The following is a 21,321-nucleotide window of genomic DNA, read 5'->3' as shown; positions in this document are numbered from 1 at the left end:
TCAGTTTATCCCATTCATACAATAGAAGTTTACCTATGAGGGTCAGAATGGGGTTTACAGAATAGAGAATACATGTAATAGCAACAAAAAAATAGAGAAAAGAGAAAATGAACAATAAAATAAAATAAAGAGAATACTGTGGTGCAAAAGTATAAATAATAAATGTGCAAAATAACTTGAAAAGGTAACTTTAGTAACTATAATGCAATACTGATAATATACATGATATAATGATCAATGTACATAATTGATAAATAATCTTGTAACAAAAAGACTATATAGTAAAATCATTTTCATGAACATTTTACAGAATGAGAGTTATTTTTAAGGCTATTAAACATGTTAAAAGGAAAATGCCATAAAAATTTAAAGAATACAGATATTAAAAAACCCATGCAGGTCCTCATGTCATTTACATTGTCAATATATAGGACACATCTAGTAAAACTGGTTTTAAACTAAACATCTGGTCAAACTGGTTTGATATAACTGATAGTTTCTTGCCCTAGTTGTAAATTTCACAGTGACCTTATGTGTTTGTGCTAAGAGTACATTGTAATGTCATATTTATTGATTTTCTGTTGGGACATGACCTAAATTGTAAACATGAAAAACAGTGGCTTGATATTTCAACTGATACTAGTATAATAAACAATGATAAATTAATATTTGGATTTTTATATCCTGGTTGATGATGTTTTTTTGGGACCAAGATGTTTCTTCATTCTAGTTTATATGATTATTTTAACATTGTTCAATGCACTTTTAAAATTTCAGGTCTCATTTAAAATATTTTGCAACTAAATAATAATTTGTTAGATTTGGTGTAAACTAAAGACAAGACAGTGTAATAGATAATCTGCAAGCATAGTCTATTTCTATAACAGTCAAGCAGATAGTTGTTTTTTTTTATATCTGAAAAAAAAACTACCATGTAAAGAAATATGCAATTTAATATAACCTTATATAACCCCTAAAACTCAACATTAACAGATTTTTAAGAATTAAATCAAGATGCACAAAGTTTTAAGTATTGGTCAGAATATAGGGTTCTTTTGTACTTTAACAATATCACAATAACAATAAAGTGACCTTTATTTTGGACAAGGTAAATGGCATGAAGCCAAATTTATCAACTTCTATTGTATGAATGGGAAACTGACCTTTCAATTCTCAAGGCTAAATAAGTATTTAATAGGCTAAATACAAACTTAGATGTGAAGGTAGAATTGTAATCTGAGTGATACAGGTGTTATACTGATCCTTATATTTTAGACAACAAAAGTTGTTTTTCAGCACAACTTTCATTTGCTAATGGCTGGTAGATTTCTTTCCTACAATCTAGTGAGAATCTTAATTCAGACTTGCTTGAACCATATGTTAAAACCAGATGCTCCGCAGGGCGTAGCTTTATACGACCGCAGAGGTTGAACCCTGAACGGTTGGGGCAAGTATGGACACAACATTCAAGCTGGATTCAGCTCTAAATTTGGATTGTGATTAAATAGTTGACACAGCATAGGTTTCTGACACAGAATGAATGTGTTCTAATAAAATTAAAATTTTTGTTTTCTCTTAGAGCAATTCACTATGCTGTTGAATACTATTCCTCTCAAAAAAAATGTTTGAAGAAATTTTCTTTTAATTTATGAAATTTCAAATGAGAAAATTGAACCCAATTTTTTTAATCACATCCCCCTTTCCCTTATTCCAAAACTAATCTCAATTAAAATTTCTAATGGAGTTTGCAACAATTACTACTCATTTAAATACATCATAAAATATTAAGATGTAAAAAAAACTGCTTGTTATCACTGAATGGTAAAGATTATTTTAATTTATCAGTTGGTAGTAAAAGTGAATATACATTGTATATTGTATATATAACAAAGATTTAAGTTGATTCTGGACAAAGAAAGATAACTCCAAATAAAAAAAATTCTTACAATAAGATATTTCTTGCTAACTATTCTGGACAAAGAAAGATAACTCTAATTAAAAACAAAATTGCTATTTCACAATATTTTGCAATAAGATATTTCTTGCCATTGCGCAATACTGTGCAATTGAAAAGACTTGCTATTGCACAAAACTTAATATAATAATTTTAGATCCTGATTTGGACCAACTTGAAAACTGGGCCCAGAATCAAAAATCTAAGTACATGTTTGGATTCAGCATATCAAAGAACCCTAAGATTTCAATTTTTGTTAAAATCAAACTAAGTTTAATTTTGGACCCTTTGGACTTTAATGTAGACCAATTTGAAAACAAGACCAACCAGATGCTCCGCAGGGCGTAGCTTTATACGACCGCAGAGGTTGAACCCTGAACGGTTGGGGCAAGTATGGACACAACATTCAAGCTGGATTCCGCTCTAAATTTGGATTGTGATTAAATAGTTGACACAGCATAGGTTTCTGACACAGAATGAATGTAGTCAAATGAACTTAAAATTTTTGTTTTCTCTTAGAGCAATTCACTATGCTGTTGAATATTAATCCTCTCAAAAAAATGTTTGAAGAAATTTTCTTTTTATTTATGAAATTTCAAATGAGAAAAATTTAACCCAATTTTTTATTCACATCCCCCTTTCCCTTATTCCAAAACTAATTTCAATTAAAATATTCTAATGGAGTTTGCAACAATTACTACTCATTTAAATACATGATGTAAAAAAACTGCTTGTTATCACTGAATGGTAAAGATTATTTAAATTTATCAGTTGGTAGTAAAAAGTGAATATACATTGTATATTGTATATAACAAAGATTTAAGTTGATTCTGGACAAAGAAAGATAACTCCAATTGAAAAAATTCTTGCAGATATTTCTTGCTTACTATACTGGACAAAGAAAGATAACTCTTAATTAAAAAAAAAATTGCTATTTCACAATATTGTGAAATTAGATATTTCTTGCCATTGCACAATACTGTGCAATTGAAAAGACTTGCTATTGCACAATACTTAATATAATAATTTTAAATCCTGATTTGGACCAACTTATAAACTGGGCCCATAATCAAAAATCTAAGTACATGTTTAGATTCAGCATATCAAAGAGGCCCAAGAATTTAATTTTTGTTAAAATCAAACTTAGTTTAATTTTGGACCCTTTGCACTTTAATTTAGACCAATTTTAAAACTGGACCAAAAATTAAGAATCTACATACACAGTTAGATTTGGCATATTAAAGAACCCCAATTATTCAATTTTTGATGAAATCAAACAATGTTTAATTTTGGACCCCGATTTGGGCCAACTTGAAAACTGGGCCAATAATCAAAAATCTAAGTCCATTTTTAGATTCGGCATATCAAAGAACCCCAAGGTTTCAATTTTTGTTAAAATCAAACTAAGTTTAATTTTGGGCCCTTTGGACCTTAATGTAGACCAATTTGAAAACGGGACAAAAAATTAAGAATCTACATACACAGTTAGATTTGGCATATTAAAGAACCCCAATTATTCAATTTTGATGAAATCAAACAAAGTTTAATTTTGGACCCTTTGGGCCCCTTTTTCCTTCACTGTTGGGACCAAAACTTCCAAAATCAATACCAACCTTCCTTTTATAGTCATAAACCTTGTGTTTAAATTTCATAGATTTCTATTTACTTATACTAACGCTATGGTGCGAAAACCAAGAAAAATGCTTATTTGGGTCCCTTTTTGGCCCCTAATTCCTAAACTGTTGGGACTGAAACTCCCAAAATCAATACCAACCTTCCTTTTGTGGTCATAAACATAGTGTTTAAATTTCATTGATATCTATTTACTTTAACTAAAGTTATTGTGTGAAAACCAAGAATAATGCTTATTTGGGCCCTTTTTTGGCCCCTTATTCCTAAACTGTTGAAAATAAAACTCCCAAAATCAATCCCAACCTTTATTTTGTGGTTATAAACCTTGTGTCAAATTTTCATAGATTTCTATTAACTTAAACTAAAGTTATAGTGCGAAAACCAAGAAAATGCTTATTTGGGCCCTTTTTGGCCCCTAATTCCTAAAATGTTGGGACCAAAACTCCCAAAATCAATACCAGCCTTCCTTTTATGGTCATAAACCTTGTGTTAAAATTTCATAGATTTCTATTCACTTTTACTAAAGTTAGAGTGCGAAAACTAAAAGTATTCGGACGACGACGACGACGACGACGCCAACGTGATAGCAATATACGACGAAAATTTTTTCAAAATTTGCGGTCGTATAATAAATCAAATAAGATAATCAACCAGCTTCACCAGCAACAAGGGAAATAACCCATGACAAAGGGAAATAACCATATCTAAAATTAAATCAATTATCTGTGGTTACTATGAACTTTTTCTTTAATACTTTATCCCAATAATCTAATCAAAACAAATGTAGTCAATAGTTTTGAAAAAGATGAAGGATGGAAATATTTTTTTATAAAGTAAACAGTTCATTGTTTAAGTTGTCAATAAGTCATAATAACACTAGATTCTCAGAGTTCTTGAAAAGCTATGGTCGAATAGATTTGACAACCAAAATTTGCAAAGGAAGGACACAATTTTGGTATTTTGTAATAGAAATAGTAGTGAAGACCAGCAGTTTTTTCTTCAGGGACCACCAGATATAAAAAGATGTTGACAAGTTTGGATTCTACAATCACTGTGATCTTTAATTTCTAAAAGACACAACATAAGGGACGACATCAAAAGTTCAATGTAGGATAAAAAACTTAATTCACATTGTTTTTTCACTGACCCCCACCCCCACCCACCCTCTTAACTGGATATATGAAAAATCGATTTTGGAATAACAAAACTTGCAGCAATGTTGACCCCCCACCAACTAACTATTTGATTTAAGTTTTTTTTTATCCTACATCGATCTTTTGATGTCGTCCCTAAGTCTTTGTTTATTATGCAAAACTATATATTGACCGTTTTTAAAGATATTCATTTTAATTTTATTGTGCTGTTAGGTAGTATGCAGTATTCCTAACATTGTTTTTTTTTTAAATTTTTAGGCCTCAGTTGAAAAGTGGTCTTTGAAGTGTTCAAAATCCTGTCAACACTGAGGTTGTGATTTGGATCCCCACTCCTAGTATGGTGATTTTGACTCTGTTCTTAGAGCTAATTTCCCATGCATGTATAGAAAGACTTTGGTAAGCTTGGTTGCTTTTTATATATTGTCTAATTGTTACTGGAATAACATTAAATCAAATTTAAGTATAGTATATACAGTTTAAACTATTCCTGTCGATATTGTTTGTAGATGTTGAAATCTTAATTACAATGCCTGAGTTTATTCAAACAAAGCAAGCAAACAAACTAAAGTCATGTTGTACATGCATTAGGAAAGTAGCTCTATTTGGCTCCAATTGCTTTTTTCCCCCTGCTTTTTGGATTCCTCCATCTTGAGATATGCATGCCACTTATAGTACCAACACCAAAAAGTAATTAAATAAACTTCTTATTTATCAACATACTGTGGTTGGGTTGTGAGATGAAATGTCTAATGGCCGAGGCAGTAAACCCATTAAGATACACAAATTATACTGTTCCTTGCAGTTTAGTAAGACTGATGGTCCTATCTTCTCCATGCTAGCTAAAACCTGCAAAGATCAAATGAAAACAATAAACAAAGACATACTTAATATTCGAAATGATCATGTGTATAAATTTAACTTTTTCTCATTTAAAATTGTAATGTAAGATAAACCCTACAAAAAGCTGTCACTGTTTATTGAAATGCATATTACAAGGCCAATAGATGTAGGGCTCACACTACTTCAGAATCACAGAAACGAGGGATTTCTCTCTTTGAAACTGATAGGGGAAAGTGGTCAGACTTGAAAGAAAAGTTCTTGATCACCAGTTGAGCTATACTATAATGATATATGCCCTATCTAAGGTCCAAATTGGAAACAAAACCTGTCACAAAACACCTAATATATAGTATTTAATTTTTTTGATTTTTTCACCAGTGTTTGTTTAGAATAATTTGAAATGATAAGAATTTATGGACACATTTTGGCCAATCATTAATGATAGTCTAGAAAGTCACTATTACTTTTAAAAGATTACCATTGGGTTATTTTTAATATACATAATTTCATAGATAACTTGAATTCCTAATCTGAATTAGAATTTTTTTTAAATCTAATACTTGATTATACCTGTCTCTGTGTACCAAGGAATTGACATTTTATCAAACCAGACTCCATTATCAGCAAAGCATCTAAAACAAAACAATACTATTATTGACATAAATAATGAATTTCATTCTAATTGAATTGACATATTTTTAAGCAAGCATTTACAAGTCATTGAAAAAATCTGGTCTTGCACAAACTTGTTTTAAAAAAACAGCTATAATGGTCAATACAAATATTGCAATTTTATGAAATTTATTTTCGCTTTTTGTGTTTAACATGCAAGTTGTTAAAAATCAAAAAATATATGAAACCTATGTTTTTCATATCAAAAGTCATCAAGAGTTGCCTCTAATATACAACAATATTCACAAAAAAAAACATTTACTATGTTTTCTCTTAATTTATCAAAGATAAACCAAGTATATTCAATTCATATAGGTGACATATATATAATTTTTTTTATCCCACAACTTTAACTGAAATGCAAATGAATTAAAACTAGGCAATGGTTGTAGTTTGTTGATGTGGTTCATAAATGTTTCTTATTTCTCGTTTTTATAGTTAAGACCGTTGGTTTTCCCGTTTGAAGGGTTTACAATAGTCATTTTTGGGCCCTTCATAGCTTGCTGTATAGTGTGAGCCAAGGCTACGTGTTGAAGACCTCACTTTGACCTATAATAGTTTTTCCCTTACAAATTGCGACTTGGATGGGGAGTTGTCTCATTGGCACTCATACCACATCTTCTTATATCTATGAAAAATGAACTTACCAAATGCCAGAGATGCAGGATAAAAGTGTTGTTCTGGTGGCAAAGGAGAGGTGTTGATAAATTTCCTCAAGCTGTTTGTCAAGATGTGCACAGCCTGTAAATAAATATAGGAATTAATAAACTACAGTGTACATCTATCTTTGCAATTGTTGAACATAAAATGTGAGCTTTTATATTTGCCACATTTTAAATATCCTGTCGCAATTTTCTAAATATCAAAATCTTCACAAAAATTTCTGAATTAACAGTACTTGTTTTTTGAAAACAGATTATCAAACATGGAATATGAGTTAAATAGTCGAGGACACACAGTTTTTATGGCCAATTCAATGAATTCAGAAATTTGGGTAAAAAAATCTTAATCTGGTTAAAATTTATTTCCGTCAGACATGTGGCAATGTCCAGTAATAAATAGCTTGGTACAGTAAAAGTTCAATTATTACTGGACCAAATGACCAAGTGTAGATGTAGGAATTTTGTAATAGTCATATTGTAAAAGATTGCTCAAACACTGACTGGACCAAAAGACAACTGCAGTCTCAAATACCTTTGGAACCTCTGGGTTTATAGTAAAAAAAAGTTCAAATCCTAATGAGTACATGTTCTTAGTTTCATTTTTTCCATTTTATCAAAATAATAAACTGTTATCACGGAGATATGTCTCGCCTTTTTGTAATTTTGGCAATGAATTGTGCCAATTAATGCTAATACAATTGCAAACCAAATATCAATGACCTACCACAAGTGGATCCCCATAAATTGACCTAATCACAAACTAATACATGTAATGTAAGCAAAAATGGTGGACTCAATAAACTTTTTTGAAAAGTTATAATGTTTTGTTTTTTATTGTTATTAAACACATAAACAGTCATTAATCTAAAATTCGCTATGAGATAAGCTCTATTCATTGCACTGTTTTTAATTTCTGAACAATTTTTTTCATAAACAAGACAAGCAAATAAAAATCTTAATATTTGTCAAGAAAAAGGCTCCTTTTTTTCAAATTAAATGTGTTTAGAATTAAGTCTTTAAATCTTATCTTACATTGCCTTTGATTAAGTAACTTAAAAGTTATCTTTGCTTAGTTCAATTTAAAACTAGCAATTCAATCTGGCACTAGCAAATCATAAAATTGATAATCAAAATGGGGAATATGTCTAAGAGATAACAACACAACCAAAGAGAAGATAACTGCCAAATGACAGCAATGGGTCATTAACACAGCAAGACAAGCCCTCACAAGGAGGTGGGCCTCAGCTGGCCACTAAATAAAATTGTGAACTAGTTGAGTGAAAAAGGTCTTCATACTAAACTCCAAAACATAAGTGAACTAAAATTAAAAAACAAAGACTAACAAAGGCCAGAGGCTCCTGACTTAGGACAGGGGGGAAATGCGGTGGGTTAAACATATTCTATGAGATCCAAACCCTCCCCTATACCTCCATGACCTCTAACCAATGAAAGATAAACAAACATAAAAGTATACACAGCAAATCATGTCTTTTTTCAAAATTTTGTGATGTTTGGATGATTTTTATTGATACATGTATTTTTTAAAAATCACTCGTGTATCAAAAACTTACCAATAATTCATCATGTGCTGAGTTGCCAACAGCTTCGTCAAGAGAGTGTATAGATAGATATGAACAAGTGGCCAGGCTGCCTCCAACACCCCTATAATAAATTAATTAATCACAATCAATTACATATGTACTTTCATAATGATACAATAAATAGTGGGTTGCTACCACATATATATATGTAACTTGGCTGATTAACTCACAAAATGAATCAATGTCCAAAGGACTTACACGTAAATTTAAAACACACCATGAATTCATGTTAAAAAACAACCCACTTTTGATGGTTTTACTTATTTACAGCAAGTTTGTGGGTAATTTAAAGGTATAGTTAAGTATGGAGTTTTTTTAAAAACAAATGACCTTTTTCAAGGGTACATTATCATGTCATTTTTCATAGTGAATTTTTTTTTATCAATTTACTTCCCAAAAAACATAATGCATGTAATAAAATCCGTCTAGACACCCATTTTAAATACAGTCAATCTTCGTTGTGTCGAAAACTCGGATAAGTCGAGTAAATTTTATAGTCCAGTCCAAGTAAAATAATGTAAATATAAGCCCGATGTCTCGAACTTTGAAAGTAAGAATTTTCGAAAGATGCAGACCTAATCATAAAAATCCAAATCGGATGTATTTCTTATGTCAAATAATTTTTTTCAAAAGAGCATGAAGAGATTAAAGCTGAATAAACATACTTGTTTGTATAACAGTTAAAATGACATGTTTATGGTGACCACTAATTAACACCTTTGCTGATCGTTCAAGTGGAATGTTAGTGTGTTGAACATTTTTCACCTGAGATAAAACGAAACAAATTTAATTGACATAATCAAGATAAAATGAATCGTTAGATTTAAAACTCATTAATTACAACAGATAAAAGGAATAGGACAATTATAATAAATTCATGATAATTTAATGTTGAGCAGACTACCTCATTAGAGATGTTCAGAACTTATTTTGTGCCGCGAGTTATTTCATAATTTATAACGACTGACCTTTGAAAATATTTGTGTTGACTATTGATTTTATTTGTGCATGATTTGTATCTGTACTTGTGTTTTTAATTATTAAGAAGATTTATAAACACACAAAATACAGCACTCTATAACAGCATACTTCCTTGGGACCATGTAGTCTATTTCAATAATAATGGGAATTATAGGCAAATTGCATACATCTAAGCTATATTTCAATTTAATATAAATTAATGTAGATATTGGAGAAATTATTATCGTCTACAGCTATAAACTTCAGTTCTTTTTTAATTGTGTATATTTTATGCGTACAGCTACCTGAGAGTAGCTGGCATTTCCTGAGAGTTGCTGGCATTACCTGAGAGTAGCTGGCATTACCTGAGAGTAGCTGGCATTACCTGAGAAAAGCTGGCATTACCTGAGAGTAGCTGGCATTACCTGAGAGAAGCTGGCATTACCTGAGAGAAGCTGGCATTACCTGAGAGAAGCTGGCATTACCTGAGAGAAAGCTGGCATTACCTGAGAGAAGCTGGCATTACCTGAGAGTAGCTGGCATTACCTGAGAGTAGCTGGCATTACCTGAGAGTAGCTGGCATTACCTGAGAGTAGCTGGCATTACCTGAGAGTAGCTGGCATTACCTGAGAGTAGCTGGCATTACCTGAGAGAAGCTGGCATTACCTGAGAGTAGCTGGCATTACCTGAGAGAAGCTGGCATTACCTGAGAGTAGCTGGCATTACCTGAGAGTAGCTGGCATTACCTGAGAGTAGCTGGCATTACCTGAGAGTAGCTGGCATTACCTGAGAGTAGCTGGCATTACCTGAGAGAAGCTGGCATTACCTGAGAGAAAGCTGGCATTACCTGAGAGAAGCTGGCATTACCATTACCTGAGAGTAGCTGGCATTACCTGAGAGAAGCTGGCATTACCTGAGAGTAGCTGGCATTACCTGAGAGTAGCTGGCATTACCTTAGAGTAGCTGGCATTACCTGAGAGAAGCTGGCATTACCTGAGAGTAGCTGGCATTACCTGAGAGTAGCTGGCATTACCTGAGAGTAGCTGGCATTACCTGAGAGAAGCTGGCATTACCTGAGAGAAGCTGGCATTACCTGAGAGTAGCTGGCATTACCTGAGAGTAGCTGGCATTACCTGAGAGTAGCTGGCATTACCTGAGAGTAGCTGGCATTACCTGAGAGTAGCTGGCATTACCTGAGAGTAGCTGGCATTACCTGAGAGTAGCTGGCATTACCTGAGAGTAGCTGGCATTACCTGAGAGTAGCTGGCATTACCTGAGAGTAGCTGGCATTACCTGAGAGAAGCTGGCATTACCTGAGAGTAGCTGGCATTACCTGAGAGTAGCTGGCATTACCTGAGAGTAGCTGGCATTACCTGAGAGAAGCTGGCATTACCTGAGAGTAGCTGGCATTACCTGAGAGTAGCTGGCATTACCTGAGAGTAGCTGGCATTACCTGAGAGAAGCTGGCATTACCTGAGAGAAGCTGGCATTACCTGAGAGTAGCTGGCATTACCTGAGAGTAGCTGGCATTACCTGAGAGTAGCTGGCATTACCTGAGAGTAGCTGGCATTACCTGAGAGTAGCTGGCATTACCTGAGAGAAGCTGGCATTACCTGAGAGAAGCTGGCATTACCTGAGAGTAGCTGGCATTACCTGAGAGAAGCTGACATTACCTGAGAGTAGCTGGCATTACCTGAGAGTAGCTGGCATTACCTGAGAGTAGCTGGCATCTGAGCATGATACCACCTGTTCATATCAAACACTGCCATTTGGTAAGTCTTCTGACTGTTTTCTGTTGACTCCCAAACAAAGAGACAACGACTCAAATCAGGACCATGAACACCTGAAAACAAAATTACACACAATTTCATATACTCTGGATTCATCATTTTTTGTTGTTTCGTGTGTTATCTTTGGTACAAGTGAACCCCATATTGAAATGTTCAACAATTTACAAATTTTGTATGGGCTTTTGTATATATGCAGAAATAGGCAAAACAACCATGACTACAGAATAAATCTCCAAGAAAATGCAAGTTTTCCTCTACCCACAAAAATAAATGAATCCACAGAATTACAAGGGGACTTGAAATGAATCCACAGTATTACAAGGGACTTGAAATGAATCCACAGTATTACAAGGGACTTGAAATGAATCCACAGTATTACAAGGGGACTTGAAATGAATCCACAGTATTACAATGGGTCTTGAAATGAATCCACAGTTTTATAAGGAATTGAAAGTGGAGTACTTTTTTTTACACGAAGTTACAGCATAAACGAAGTTGTATTATTATTTAAACAGCATTCACAGCAAACCATTTCATACTTTTTTATAAAATGTTAAAGGATGTTAACGAAATATTAAAATATTTTAATGACACATAATTACAAATTTCTTAGAAATCAATCACTCTTCTTTAGATTTTAAAATAGACAAATATAAACTGGAAGTGCTAAAGAATGAAACATTGAAATATAAATACAGTGCCATAGGTTTCAAATTGATTGGATGGATTAACAAACAGAAGCACAAACTGAAAAAAATATAATACCCCTTGGTCATATGTAGGTGGGGCATAAAAATCAAACTAAACAACTTTACAAAATTAGGACACAGATGGACAAACACTTGCCTATGTAGTCTGCTGATTGAAAGAATCTGGATATATCAGATGAACAAATTTCTTTAGTGTTCTACCTAGATATTTCAATTAGCATCATGGTAAAAAAGGAAATTTGAAATACCATCATGCTTCTTAAAATTATAGCATCACATCCATAACACAATCTATGAGCATCTCAATTCAGATAGCATCACATTCAGAAATATAGCATCACATTACCATGATGCTAAAAGAGCCTGGGGAGAACAATTATCTTACTTTCTTCAAAAGATTCCTCCTCCTGGAGTTTGGCAGGAGGTTTATAGTTTGGATCTTCTAACGTATATCCTGTGATGGCTCTACTGGAAACTGTTGTATTAGATGCACCATTGAACAAGTTAGCAGTCATTTCAAGTTCGAATCTCAAACTGACAGAGGTCAATTCCTGAAATAAAACATAGATCACCATTGAACAAGTTAGCAGTCATTTCAAGTTCAAATCTCAAACTGACAGAGGTCAATTCCTGAAATAAAACATAGAACACCATTGAACAAGTTAGCAGTCATTTCAAGTTCAAATCTCAAACTGACAGAAGTCAATTCCTGAAATAAAACATAGAACACCATTGAACAAGTTAGCAGTCATTTCAAGGTCAAATCTCAAACTGACAGAAGTCAATTCCTGAAATAAAACATAGAACACCATTGAACAAGTTAGCAGTCATTTCAAGTTCAAATCTCAAACTGACAGAGGTCAATTCCTGAAATAAAACATAGAACACCATTGAACAAGTTAGCAGTCATTTCAAGTTCAAATCTCAAACTGACAGAAGTCAATTCCTGAAATAAAACATAGAACACCATTGAACAAGTTAGCAGTCATTTCAAGGTCAAATCTCAAACTGACAGAAGTCAATTCCTGAAATAAAACATAGAACACCATTGAACAAGTTAGCAGTCATTTCAAGTTCAAATCTCAAACTGACAGAGGTCAATTCCTGAAATAAAACATAGAACACCATTGAACAAGTTAGCAGTCATTTCAAGTTCAAATCTCAAACTGACAGAGGTCAATTCCTGAAATAAAACATAGAACACCATTGAACAAGTTAGCAGTCATTTCAAGGTCAAATCTCAAACTGACAGAGGTTAATTCCTGAAATAAAACATAGATCACCATTGAACAAGTTAGCAGTCATTTCAAGTTCAAATCTCAAACTGACAGAGGTCAATTCCTGAAATAAAACATAGAACACCATTGAACAAGTTAGCAGTCATTTCAAGTTCAAATCTCAAACTGACAGAGGTCAATTCCTGAAATAAAACATAGAACACCATTGAACAAGTTAGCAGTCATTTCAAGTTCAAATCTCAAACTGACAGAGGTCAATTCCTGAAATAAAACATAGAACACCATTGAACAAGTTAGCAGTCATTTCAAGTTCAAATCTCAAACTGACAGAAGTCAATTCCTGAAATAAAACATAGAACACCATTGAACAAGTTAGCAGTCATTTCAAGTTCAAATCTCAAACTGACAGAAGTCAATTCCTGAAATAAAACATAGAACACCATTGAACAAGTTAGCAGTCATTTCAAGTTCAAATCTCAAACTGACAGAAGTCAATTCCTGAAATAAAAAATAGAACACCATTGAACAAGTTAGCAGTCATTTCAAGTTCAAATCTCAAACTGACAGAGGTCAATTCCTGAAATAAAACAAAGATCACCATTGAACAAGTTAGCAGTCATTTCAAGTTCAAATCTCAAACTGACAGAAGTCAATTCCTGAAATAAAAAATAGAACACCATTGAACAAGTTAGCAGTCATTTCAAGGTCAAATCTCAAACTGACAGAAGTCAATTCCTGAAATAAAACATAGAACACCATTGAACAAGTTAGCAGTCATTTCAAGTTCAAATCTCAAACTGACAGAGGTCAATTCCTGAAATAAAACATAGAACACCATTGAACAAGTTAGCAGTCATTTCAAGTTCAAATCTCAAACTAACAGAGGTCAATTCCTGAAATAAAACATAGAACACCATTGAACAAGTTAGCAGTCATTTCAAGTTCAAACCTCAAACTGACAGAGGTCAATTCCTGAAATAAAACATAGAACACCATTGAACAAGTTAGCAGTCATTTCAAGTTCAAATCTCAAACTGACAGAGGTCAATTCCTGAAATAAAACATAGAACACCATTGAACAAGTTAGCAGTCATTTCAAGTTCAAATCTCAAACTGACAGAGGTCAATTCCTGAAATAAAACATAGAACACCATTGAACAAGTTAGCAGTCATTTCAAGTTCAAATCTCAAACTGACAGAGGTTAATTCCTGAAATAAAACATAGATCACCATTGAACAAGTTAGCAGTCATTTCAAGTTCAAATCTCAAACTAACAGAGGTCAATTCCTGAAATAAAACATAGAACACCATTGAACAAGTTAGCAGTCATTTCAAGTTCAAATCTCAAACTAACAGAGGTTAATTCCTGAAATAAAACATAGAACACCATTGAACAAGTTAGCAGTCATTTCAAGTTCAAATCTCAAACTGACAGAAGTCAATTCCTGAAATAAAACATAGAACACCATTGAACAAGTTAGCAGTCATTTCAAGTTCAAATCTCAAACTGACAGAGGTCAATTCCTGAAATAAAACATAGAACACCATTGAACAAGTTAGCAGTCATTTCAAGTTCAAATCTCAAACTGACAGAGGTCAATTCCTGAAATAAAACATAGAACACCATTGAACAAGTTAGCAGTCATTTCAAGTTCAAATCTCAAACTAACAGAGGTCAATTCCTGAAATAAAACATAGAACACCATTGAACAAGTTAGCAGTCATTTCAAGTTCAAATCTCAAACTGACAGAGGTCAATTCCTGAAATAAAACATAGAACACCATTGAACAAGTTAGCAGTCATTTCAAGTTCAAATCTCAAACTAACAGAGGTTAATTCCTGAAATAAAACATAGAACACCATTGAACAAGTTAGCAGTCATTTCAAGTTCAAATCTCAAACTGACAGAGGTCAATTCCTGAAATAAAACATAGAACACCATTGAACAAGTTAGCAGTCATTTCAAGTTCAAATCTCAAACTGACAGAGGTTGATTCCTGAAATAAAACATAGAACACCATTGAACAAGTTAGCAGTCATTTCAAGTTCAAATCTCAAACTAACAGAGGTCAATTCCTGAAATAAAACATAGAACACCATTGAACAAGTTAGCAGTCATTTCAAGTTCAAATCTCAAACTGACAGAGGTCAATTCCTGAAATAAAACATAGAACACCATTGAACAAGTTAGCAGTCATTTCAAGTTCAAATCTCAAACTGACAGAGGTCAATTCCTGAAATAAAACATAGAACACCATTGAACAAGTTAGCAGTCATTTCAAGTTCAAATCTCAAACTGACAGAGGTCAATTCCTGAAATAAAAAATAGAACACCATTGAACAAGTTAGCAGTCATTTCAAGTTCAAATCTCAAACTGACAGAGGTCAATTCCTGAAATAAAACATAGAACACCATTGAACAAGTTAGCAGTCATTTCAAGTTCAAATCTCAAACTGACAGAGGTCAATTCCTGAAATAAAACATAGAACACCATTGAACAAGTTAGCAGTCATTTCAAGTTCAAATCTCAAACTGACAGAAGTCAATTCCTGAAATAAAACATAGAACACCATTGAACAAGTTAGCAGTCATTTCAAGTTCAAATCTCAAACTGACAGAGGTCAATTCCTGAAATAAAACATAGAACACCATTGAACAAGTTAGCAGTCATTTCAAGTTCAAATCTCAAACTGACAGAGGTCAATTCCTGAAATAAAACATAGAACACCATTGAACAAGTTAGCAGTCATTTCAAGTTCAAATCTCAAACTGACAGAAGTCAATTCCTGAAATAAAACATAGAACACCATTGAACAAGTTAGCAGTCATTTCAAGTTCAAATCTCAAACTAACAGAGGTCAATTCCTGAAATAAAACATAGAACACCATTGAACAAGTTAGCAGTCATTTCAAGTTCAAATCTCAAACTGACAGAAGTCAATTCCTGAAATAAAACATAGAACACCATTGAACAAGTTAGCAGTCATTTCAAGTTCAAATCTCAAACTGACAGAGGTCAATTCCTGAAATAAAACATAGAACACCATTGAACAAGTTAGCAGTCATTTCAAGTTCAAATCTCAAACTGACAGAGGTCAATTCCTGAAATAAAACATAGAACACCATTGAACAAGTTAGCAGTCATTTCAAGTTCAAATCTCAAACTGACAGAGGTCAATTCCTGAAATAAAACATAGAACACCATTGAACAAGTGAGCAGTCATTTCAAGTTCAAATCTCAAACTGACAGAGGTCAATTCCTGAAATAAAACATAGAACACCATTGAACAAGTGAGCAGTCATTTCAAGTTCAAATCTCAAAATGACAGAGGTCAATTCCTGAAATAAAACATAGAACACCATTGAACAAGTTAGCAGTCATTTCAAGTTCAAATCTCAAACTGACAGAGGTCAATTCCTGAAATAAAACATAGAACACCATTGAACAAGTTAGCAGTCATTTCAAGTTCAAATCTCAAAACTGACAGAGGTCAACTCCTGAAATAAAACATAGAACACCATTGAACAAGTTAGCAGTCATTTCAAGTTCAAATCTCAAACTGACAGAGGTCAATTCCTGAAATAAAACATAGAACACCATTGAACAAGTTAGCAGTCATTTCAAGTTCAAATCTCAAACTGACAGAGGTCAATTCCTGAAATAAAACATAGAACACCATTAAACAAGTTAGCAGTCATTTCAAGTTCAAATCTCAAACTAACAGAGGTCAATTCCTGAAATAAAACATAGAACACCATTGAACAAGTTAGCAGTCATTTCAAGTTCATATCTCAAACTGACAGAGGTCAATTCCTGAAATAAAACATAGAACACCATTGAACAAGTTAGCAGTCATTTCAAGTTCAAATCTCAAACTGACAGAGGTCAATTCCTGTAAAGAAAATAGAACACCATTGAACAAGTTAGCAGTCATTTCAAGTTCATATCTCAAACTGACAGAGGTTAATTCCTGTAAAGAAAATAGAACACCATTGAACAAGTTAGCAGTCATTTCAAGTTCAAATCTCAAACTGACAGAAGTCAATTCCTGAAATAAAACATAGAACACCATTGAACAAGTTAGCAGTCATTTCAAGTTCATATCTCAAACTGACAGAGGTCAATTCCTGAAATAAAACATAGAACACCATTGAACAAGTTAGCAGTCATTTCAAGTTCAAATCTCAAACTGACAGAAGTCAATTCCTGAAATAAAACATAGAACACCATTGAACAAGTAAGCAGTCATTTCAAGTTCATATCTCAAACTGACAGAGGTCAATTCCTGAAATAAAACATAGAACACCATTGAACAAGTTAGCAGTCATTTCAAGTTCAAATCTCAAACTGACAGAAGTCAATTCCTGAAATAAAACATAGAACACCATTGAACAAGTTAGCAGTCATTTCAAGTTCAAATCTCAAACTGACAGAGGTCAATTCCTGAAATAAAACATAGAACACCATTGAACAAGTTAGCAGTCATTTCAAGTTCAAATCTCAAACTGACAGAGGTCAATTCCTGAAATAAAACATAGAACACCATTGAACAAGTTAGCAGTCATTTCAAGGTCAAATCTCAAACTAACAGAGGTCAATTCCTGAAATAAAACATAGAACACCATTAAACAAGTTAGCAGTCATTTCAAGTTCAAATCTCAAACTAACAGAGGTCAATTCCTGAAATAAAACATAGAACACCATTGAACAAGTTAGCAGTCATTTCAAGTTCAAATCTCAAACTGACAGAAGTCAATTCCTGAAATAAAACATAGAACACCATTGAACAAGTTAGCAGTCATTTCAAGGTCAAATCTCAAACTGACAGAGGTCAATTCCTGAAATAAAACATAGAACACCATTGAACAAGTTAGCAGTCATTTCAAGTTCAAATCTCAAACTGACAGAGGTCAATTCCTGAAATAAAACATAGAACACCATTGAACAAGTTAGCAGTCATTTCAAGTTCAAATCTCAAACTGACAGAAGTCAATTCCTGAAATAAAACATAGAACACCATTGAACAAGTTAGCAGTCATTTCAAGTTCAAATCTCAAAACTGACAGAGGTCAACTCCTGAAATAAAACATAGAACACCATTGAACAAGTTAGCAGTCATTTCAAGTTCAAATCTCAAACTGACAGAGGTCAATTCCTGAAATAAAACATAGAACACCATTGAACAAGTTAGCAGTCATTTCAAGGTCAAATCTCAAACTGACAGAAGTCAATTCCTGAAATAAAGAATAGAAAAATTAGAAGCACCAATTAAGGATGTATTCTTCTGACTTTTCAGTCTCGTTCAGTCTTGTTGAAATCTCGTTCTTAAATTATTTCCAAAACATATGATAGAAGTGGAAAATATCAATGAATTTTAAAAATATTATAATCAAACATAACTCTGTGAAAAAATTGTGTATTTACCATGAACGGTTTTTGAATATCCAGTTTTCAAATTTTACGACCATTCAAGTCAGTATTTTTAGTTAAAATTTTGAGAAAATGGGTGAGGGATACAAAAAATTATTTTACAAGAATATTATACATCCCATCTCATTTTGGTCTTTTCAAATTTCTTAGATATGTATTTTTTCAATCATTTATAACAAAAAAGTTGAATTAATATGCATTTTGTTCTTTAAAATGAGAAAAATCATAAAAATACAAAATTGGCAGTATGGTAAATTTTACACAAAAAAGCATCAAAATATGATAAAACTTTCTTATATTAACACCTACCTATAGTTTTTGTAAGTTAAATTTATTCAGATTGGTCCACTTCATCTTTATGGAAAGTATGAAAAAAAGTTTAATTGTGGAACTGTGATTTTTTTCACGATAATAGCCCAAAAATAGGTAAAAATCGATGAAAAGTGAGAAAATCATCAAAATTGGGCATTTTCGAAGGGCCGTAGCAAAAAAAGAAGCACACCACCATATGATTTTTTCTTCACCAATTGTTTTGTTACAGTCTTATAAACCTAAAAATCAGGTTAAGAAAAAAAGTTTAATTCTAGAAATTTTTGGCTCCTCAGAGGTGTACATCCTTAAACAAGTTAGCAGTAATTTTTAGTTCGAATCTCAAACTGACAGAGGTTAATTCCTGAAATAAAAATAGAAAAGTATAGACTCTTCTGTTTATTGATCTGTTAGCTTTAAAAAATATTCTTTAAGGTGACACTTAAACTTTATTTTGATTTAGCCAAGTTGTTTCATTAATATGAACTCATGTATGGCTCACCATATTTTACCCTTTCGTGGAATTTAAGGGGCAATATTGAACTTTTGTGAACCTGCTGCTCCAGTTTCAATCTTAATAATATCCCTAAGAGCATATGCCTATGCCCTTAATCTTAATCTGAATAAATCTAGTCAAGATGTTCCATATGAACTCAGAGATCACCATATCTTTTCCTTTCATGGAATTTAAGGGGTAACATTGAACTTTTGTGAACCTGCTGTTCCAGTTTTAATCTTAATAATATCTCTAAGAGCCTATGCCTTTATTCTAAATCTGAATTAATCTAGCCAAGATAATCTTTATGAACTCAAGAGATCACCTCATATTTTACCCTTTCATGGAATTTAAGGGGCAATATTGAACTTTTGTGAACCTACTGCTCCAGTTTTAATCTTAATAATATCCCTTGGAGCCTATACCTTTAATCTTAATAATATCCCTTGGAGCCTATGCCTTTGATCTTAATCTGATTTAATCTAGCCAGGATGTTCCTTATGAGCTCAGAGATCACCATATCTTAAAATTTTAGGGGTAATATTGAACTTTTGTGAACTTACTGCTTCAATCTTAATAATATCCCTTAGAGCCTTCAATTTTAATTTTTAAAATGAATTGCCCTGAGTGGATAATATACTTACCTCATAAAAAGCACCATAATTACTATACCAAGTCTTCTTGTTGTAAGCTAACTGATACAGAGCTGCAGATGATATCGTCTCTTCACTGAAAACAAAATTCATGAATTAGCCTAGTCTTTTAAAAAACCCAACAAGAACCTGTCAAATTTCATGTTTGAAACATACTACTAATCATAATGCAAAGTAATAGAGAATAGGAAGGTTTCTGACAGATAAGTATTAAGATCACTCACACTTTACAACTGACAACACTTTAAACTGTTGACCAAATTATGAGGTTGTTCTGTTCAGTTATACTGAATTATGAAGCTATTTAAAATCATTCATCATATTAAAAATATTCAAATTGTGTTGTTATGGTGTAGGCTCCTTGATGTTGTTCCAACATCTCCTTATCGCAATACCATAACATAACTTTAACAAGAATGTGTCCAAAGTACACGGATGCCCCACTTGCACTATCATTTTCCAAGTTCAATGGACTGTGAAAATTTGTAAAAAATATAATAAGGCATTAAAATTATAAAGATCAGATCATAGGGAACATGTGTACTAAGTTTAAAGTTTATTGGACTTCAGCTTCATCAAAAACTACCTTGACCAAAAACTTTAACCTGAAACTTGCACTTTCATTTTCTATGTTCAGTGGACCGTGAAATTGGGGTCAAAAGTTTAATTTGGCTTTAAAATTAGAAAGATCATATCATGAGTAACATGTGTACTAAGTTTCAAGTTAATTGGACTACAGCTTCATCAAAAACTACCTTGACCAAAAACTTTAACCTGAAGCGGGACAGACGGACGAACGAACAGACGGACGCACAGACAAGAAAACATAATGCCCCTCTACTATCGTAGGTGGGGCATAATAAACATGATAAAATGGCTATCTAGAGGTGTATATACCCATCAACAATGGACACACATTCATACATCAAGCGAAGTTTTATACATTGTACAGATTCTACAACAGTTGTGAAATTTCTAAATTGTACCAAAATTCATTAGTTTATGATAAACAAGAATGTGTCCATAGTACACAGATGCCCCACTCCTCATTATCATTTTCTATGTTCAGTGGACCATAAAATTGGGATAAAAAATATAATATGGCATTTAAATTAGAAAGATCATAACATAAGGAACATGTGTACAAAGTTTCAAGTTGATTGGACTTCAACTAAATCAAAAACTACCTTGACCAAAAACTTTAACCTGAAACTTG

The 21,321-nt window shown here is 32.8% G+C and overlaps 1 protein-coding gene across 4 annotated transcripts in view; it reads right to left on the bottom strand.

Moving 5' to 3' along the window:
* LOC134692142 (protein ELYS-like) overlaps nt 1-21,321 on the bottom strand; it is a 79,378-nt gene that overhangs the window by 45,520 nt on the left and 12,537 nt on the right. For all 4 annotated transcript variants that reach the window (XM_063552577.1, XM_063552576.1, XM_063552578.1 and 1 more), the window contains exons 9-15: nt 20,097-20,181; nt 12,361-12,526; nt 11,189-11,318; nt 8,486-8,576; nt 6,900-6,993; nt 6,151-6,212; nt 5,461-5,586 (exon numbers count right to left, since the gene is read on the bottom strand). In XM_063552577.1, the coding sequence (XP_063408647.1) occupies nt 5,461-5,586; nt 6,151-6,212; nt 6,900-6,993; nt 8,486-8,576; nt 11,189-11,318; nt 12,361-12,526; nt 20,097-20,181 (754 nt within the window). The remainder of the gene's footprint in view (nt 1-5,460; nt 5,587-6,150; nt 6,213-6,899; nt 6,994-8,485; nt 8,577-11,188; nt 11,319-12,360; nt 12,527-20,096; nt 20,182-21,321) is intronic.

This window comes from Mytilus trossulus, chromosome 12, assembly GCF_036588685.1.
Source record: "Mytilus trossulus isolate FHL-02 chromosome 12, PNRI_Mtr1.1.1.hap1, whole genome shotgun sequence".
In the NCBI taxonomy this organism is placed as follows: domain Eukaryota; kingdom Metazoa; phylum Mollusca; class Bivalvia; order Mytilida; family Mytilidae; genus Mytilus; species Mytilus trossulus.
This window is presented reverse-complemented; position numbering and strand designations above follow the sequence as displayed.